The sequence below is a fragment of the Hibiscus syriacus genome, unplaced genomic scaffold (genome assembly GCF_006381635.1).
Source record: "Hibiscus syriacus cultivar Baekdansim isolate YM2019G1 unplaced genomic scaffold, ASM638163v2 tig00006213_pilon, whole genome shotgun sequence".
In the NCBI taxonomy this organism is placed as follows: Eukaryota; Viridiplantae; Streptophyta; class Magnoliopsida; order Malvales; family Malvaceae; genus Hibiscus; species Hibiscus syriacus.
This window is the reverse complement of record NW_024062087.1, coordinates 40,312-46,745: the sequence shown is the minus strand read 5'-3', so window position 1 is coordinate 46,745 and position 6,434 is coordinate 40,312. Positions and strand designations below refer to the sequence as shown.

At 34.3% G+C, this 6,434-nt stretch overlaps 1 protein-coding gene across 1 annotated transcript; it reads left to right on the top strand.

Annotated features, from left to right (window-relative positions):
- The first annotated feature begins 5,362 nt into the window (after window positions 1-5,362).
- LOC120200584 (BURP domain-containing protein 3-like) lies at window positions 5,363-6,109 on the top strand. The gene has a single exon (XM_039201390.1). It carries the CDS (start codon window positions 5,363-5,365, stop codon window positions 6,107-6,109), a length of 747 nt encoding a protein of 248 aa, XP_039057321.1.
- Window positions 6,110-6,434: the final 325 nt, after the last annotated feature.

The window sequence follows — 6,434 nt, the reverse complement described above, 5'->3', positions numbered from 1 at the left end:
AAGTTTTTAATTTATCTTTTTTAATATGTTTTTCTTCATCTTTGCCAAAACTCTAACCCCTTGTGTTGGCTCTCTCTTCATCTTCTTCGTCACCGATCATCTGTGTTCTACTTTCAAGCATCCTTTATGAATATATAAAATAATCTAATATGATCCACCTCGAATCTGAAGGATTAAGTGTTACGTGAAACCATCAAAGTTATTAATCATTTTTTAAACCATTTACTCAATATAATAGTTATAAACATAATCATAAGTAAAATCATAAGTTTAATATCCACAAGCTTTAAGTTTTTTGAAGGGAAGCTCCAAACATTACATCCCAAAATATATTAATAAATATGTCAAAACAAAGTTACCACTCAAATATACATAAAGTCAATGAATGATACATGCCCTATGACAATATCCAAGACGTATTCTAATAGCTCGATCAATATGAAATCTCGAATCCAACGATAAGTTCATCGAATGTCCACCTAAGAACATGTGGACGGAAACATATTTCAAACTTTGAACTAATGAGCTTAGTGTCGCACAAATAACTCTACTATACTACATGCATTCATCATATTAGCATGCCAACAAGTATAGTTGTTAACAATATATATGCATCACGCGTACAAAACATAACTAAGCATCATGATGTAGTCCGAGGTCATTTAGCATCACGAGACTCATACCCCCCTAGCTTATGATAAAGGTACTATAGATAAGATCTAGGTCACATAGCATCAACATCTAATACGTGAGTAGTCTATTTCTCTAGAGTATTCTAGATAAGTTTGGGTAACATGAACATTGGAGTAACATCCGACTAGCATTATATATACTATAATACTAATTTGGATATATTCAAATATTTATCATACAAACAAGACGATTTTCATACACAAATAACTTGGGTTTCCTTAACGTTTCCTGAGTGTTAAACAAACGCATAAGTCTAATAGAATCTTACCTCATAATATTCTTATGTTTAATCGCATACATTTAATCAATGTTTCCACTTTCAAGCTTTTAATAGTGTTCAAGACATCTCTAAACTTCTGACTCAAGTCTTTCATTGAAACAATGTTTTCTAACCTTTCCTCCAAGTTGGTATCGATACCTACCTTTTGGTATTGATACCAAACCTAAGGTATCAATACTTACCCTAAGTATCGATACATGATAACTCCATAAAAGACTCTATTTTTAGTCTTTTTACTTAAGTTATTGCCCGTATAAACAATGTATATATGTTGCATTTAGTTGCATTTAGGTTATAATTGCATATGGTGGATAAGTTTTGCCTAGGCAAGATTTATTTGGTATGACTGATGCTGCTGAGGAGAAAGAGCTTTTATGGATTGTGTGTGCAGGAATTGACTTAAGAGGAACATTTCAATCGTGATAATATATATTTTGCAAGGGCCAGTGGAACAGAGAAGACAAAGACAATGAGGAACAGATTTATCTTGCAAGTGTGAAGCGGATCTGACGAATTGCTTATGTCACCTGCCAGCTGTACGACTGACCTCACGTGCAATCAAGCCCCCAAGATTCTTACAATATCCAGCCACCTTTCCATCTATAGCTTGGATAATTTAACACATATATTTAGGGAATATTTAATTATGCAAAACCCTAGGAAAATTCTCTTAAAATATACTCAGTCACAACCATCAAAAAAAGGAGGCTAAGAAGAAAATTTACCTGAGGCGTGGAGTAAACAGCTGCAGTGCATTACCTTCCACCGTTCTCCAACCCTACCTTCCACCGTTCTCCAACCCACCATCCTTGGTGTCCTCCATAGCCAGGCTATAGTAGAGTGGCGGTCAGGCCTCAAGAGAGGCTGGCCGCCAGAGCAGACGAGGTGCTCGTCAGAGATGTCACTGCAGAACCCCCTATTTGGGAGTCATTCTTTCTTTGTTCTAAATTTTTTAATTTTTATGGGTTTTGTATTAAATGATGATAATCTTGGATGAGTCTTTGGCAACACCATGAATTGCTTTACTTGGTGTTGGTTTTTTTTTTTGCTGAGATAATTATTTTATGGTTTATGAATGATGCGTTATGATTTTGCTTATGTCTTTTTTGTTCATTGTTTCAATATTTTACCTTGACACTGCAAGAGCTTTCGAGAGATTGCCTGGTGCCTAGGTGAAACACTTTTGGACATTGTAAGAGCTTTTGAGAGATTGTCGCTTTTCTAGAAATTGATTCTTAGATTCGAGAGATTTAAGACAGATCTACGTGAACAATGGAATGGATCTGGGATGGTGATGTTCTAACCTACCTACCTTAGAGATAAGGAGAAGGTTTCAATAGACTAAAAGAGATAGACGCTTGAGTAGGATAAACAACGACTATAGTTCATGCTGAGGAATATTGCTATAACAACAGTCTGACAAACCAAGGGTTGTAGTTAATGCTGAGTAGTATTGTCATAGCAACCGTCTTAGAATACTTAGTAATCATGTCGGGTAGCCTAAACATATCATAACAAATCCTTCCAAACTTAGAATAATTTATTGTCATAGCTAAAGACTAACCTGAGTGCTCTGTGAAAAGTATGAATATGTGATGTTATTTTGAATATATTTGAATCAACACTTTTCTTTGCCTTGTCTATTTTAAATTGTTACTTTTGCATATTTACTTTACCTCGACCAAACTTTTCTAGAACCATACTTCATAATATTCTCTTGCTTTAGTAATGCTTTGACACCTGTTCGTATAATCCATTGCTAATTGTTTTTCTATTTTGACAAGAATTTAGGAACTAGCTCGTGACACCTAGTTCTAGTTGTGGTGAAACATCAAAATCCCTACCAATCCCTGAGGAGACGATAACTCACTTACCCTTTATTACTTGATTCGACTGTGTATACTTGCACATAATTGCTTGCCTTAGCATATATATTTACAAGCGATCAAGTCTTTTATTGAAACAAAGTTTTCTAACTATTCCTCCAAGTTGATATCGATACCTACCTTTAGGTATTGATACCAAACCTAAGGTACCAATACTTACCCTAAGTATCGGTACCTGATAACTCCATAAAGTTCAATTTAATACCCATGGTATCGATTCTTCCACACAAGTATTAATACTACCCTTCAGATGTATCAATACCAAATAGCTCTCAAAGTTTAGAAAAATAGACCCAATATCAATACCCATATCCAGAGTATTGATACTCACCTGATAGTACCAATACCAACCCTAAGTATCAATATCAATTTAAGCCCTGAAGTTTGAAAAATAAACCATGTATTGATATCACTGCCTTTGGTATCGATACTCGACATACATTATTGATACCTCAAGAACATTGTATCGAAACTATCCAACCAACACCTCAAATCTTGACCCTCGTATGAACAATATCAATATTAGATCATTCAGTATCATTACTCAAGAACACAAATATGTTGTTTTTTTATGAGAATCCCATCCCAACTCTCCCCAATCACATATCTAAGGACTTATGGTGATGTTTAAAGCTTACGAGAATCATATAGGCCATAATCCATCATTTTTATGCATAATAACATCAAATCCTTCTCAAACCAATACCCATGCAAAATGTACACATTATACTACATGCACTTATACAAGCAAACAAGCTACACATGTTGATCTACAAGTGTTATAGATGAGTTAGAAGTGTGATACATTACTCCAAAGCAGCTAGAATCCCTCTTAGCTTAACCAAACACAAACTTTTCATTGTTCTTATCTTTGGAGCTTTGTCCCACTTCTCTCACTAATCAACAAGCAAGAAATGAGTTATTAACTTATCTATGAGCTTGAAAAGAAGTCATAAAAAATTCCTAGATACTGAAATCTAGTCAAAATGGGTTGATTAAGTTCAAGGGTTCTAAAATCTATTCTAAACTATCGCCGTGGCCAAACTTATAGAAAGAGAGCTTGAATTGAAGTTTTAAGTGAGGAGATTATAATCTTTATCTTTGTAAACTTGGACTAGGAATGTTGGACAAAAAAGTTCTTACCTTAGATCAAGCTACCAAGAAGAAGAGATAGATTATAAAATGAAATCATTTTATTAACGTGTCACGTTATCAAATTAACGACATTTAACGTCTAAGTAGGGTTATAAATGAGACGAGACAGATCACAAGCTACTCGAGATCAACTCGGTCAAATCTCGATCAACACTCGAATCGAATGAACTCGACTCGAGCTCAAACCCGACTTGACTTCTTAACGAGCTAAAATGAGCTACTTAATACTCGATTCGAAAAGCTCGCAAGCTACTCGAAAAAAATGTTATATTATAATTTTAGATTTTTTAAAATTACATTATTAAAAAATATTAAAAATACATTATTGATAATTATAAATTTTTAAAAAAATATTTTTAAATGAATATAAGATTTTGTTGGTTCAAATTCAAGTTTGAGTTCGAGCTTTAATCGAGCTCCTGAAATTTTTATGAGTTTGAGCCTTTTCGAGTTCGAGCCTTTTCGAGTTCGAGTCGAGTTTCAATATTATATTTCGAGTTCGAGTTTCAATATTATATTTCGAGTTCGAGCTGAGCTTGATAATTTTTAGCTCGCGAGTTTTCGAGTCGAGTTGAGCCTAATTTTAAACTTTTCAAGTTCGAGTCGAGCTCAACTCGGCTCGTTTACAACCCTACGTCTAAGTGACCAAAACTTAATAAAACGGTAATGTTCCAAAAATAATTTAAAGATAAAATGGTATTTAACGTTATGGGTCAAATTAGTATTTTATGTAAAGTTTAAGGATTAAATTTAAAATTAACCTCAAATTAAAAATTACACTCTTTTTAAAATAATGTACCACGTCATCAAACTAACCACATTTAACGTTATATTGATTAAAACGTTATAAATCGATAACACAACTACACAAGTGACAAAAAATTATAAATTGATAACATAAGTGACAAGAATATTATTTTTTAAAATTCAATGATCAAAAGGGGATACTTACGAAACAAAAGTGATCATTTCGATAGTTTACCCTTTTGTGTTTTTCATTCGTACCATCCGAAAACAGCTCACTCCTTTATAAACGGATAATTATTCTTCAAATACACTTTGTGCATCTTATGATCTTAAGATATTGTGTTTCTCATAATATATTAGAATCAATAATGAATTAATCGAAGTCTTGAAAATTTCAAGTTATCGTATAATTTAGATATTTTCTTTGTATTTCTATTAATAATTAAAGTTCATCCTCTAAAATGTTCGAAGTTAACTCCCTAACATAAAAGTATGACTTTGTTCCTAAAACGGATCATTGATCAACGATGATGTATATTAATCAATTTTTTTCTGGCAGCTTGATCCTGGTGTATCCTCCAATGTTCTGCGACTCCCCAGCATGGATTTGGTTGAGCAAAAAGAAGACGATGGTCATTCCTCATCACACTTCCACATGAATACAGTAAGCCTGGCCAATTATGATCCCACGTTTACTGTCATGAAGGATATTCAGGTCGTGAAAACGATACCAGTCTCTTTTCCCTACATAAAAGATCTATCCCCTTGCCAATTCCTTCCAAGAGAAAAAACCCATCACATTCCTTTCTCATCCAAGGCCATTCCCGAGCTTCATCGATACTTCTCCGTCTTCCCTGGTTCCAAGCAAGCCACGGCAATAGAGCAGACTCTTAAGTTCTGTGAAAGGGATCCCCCCGCAGGAGAGGCCACGGCCTGTCTTACCTCTTTCGAATCCCTGACCGATTATGCCCGTGGCATCATCGGATCTGACTCGGACATCCGTATCGTAAGATCGTCTCTTATTTCGAGCTCGACTCCAACTCTCCAAAACTATACTATAATGGAATCGAAAGTGATATTAACTGGAAAGGTGATACCATGTCATGCAGAGCCATATCCTTATGCAGTGTACTATTGCCATTTCCAAGTGAATACTGATAACAAATTGTTCATGGTTTCCCTCAGAGGTGAGAACGGTGATTGGGTGGATGCCGTTTTCCTTTGTCACATGGATAGCTCCCCATGGAGTGTCGAGAGTAAAGCACTCATTCGTCTGGGGCTTAATCCAGGGGAATCCGAAGTTTGCCACTTCTTCCCTGCATATGATCTAGTGGTGGTTCCCCAGTGAATAGTAAAAAGTTTATATTACAAATAAGTAATTAAAGTATACCATTTTTCATCCAAGTATCTAAAATATTTTTGTCAAAGTAAGTAATTAAACTTATCCTTTTGGTCAAAATAAGTACCTAAAATATTTGTTGGTCAAAATAGGTACTTAAAGTATTTAATCTTTTTCATCTAAGTTGTAAGACAGTTGACACATGACATTAATTAAAGAATATTTTAGGTACTTATGTAAAAAATATTGGATTTTTAATACCTATTTTGACTAAAAAAATACTTTAAGTGCCTTTTTTACCAAAAAAATAAGTTTAGATATTTACTTTGACCAG

Bases quoted from the DNA above. Each gene is read 5' to 3' on its own strand.
- LOC120200584 (XM_039201390.1), top strand. From the start codon at position 5,363: ATGGATTTGGTTGAGCAAAAAGAAGACGATGGTCATTCCTCATCACAC.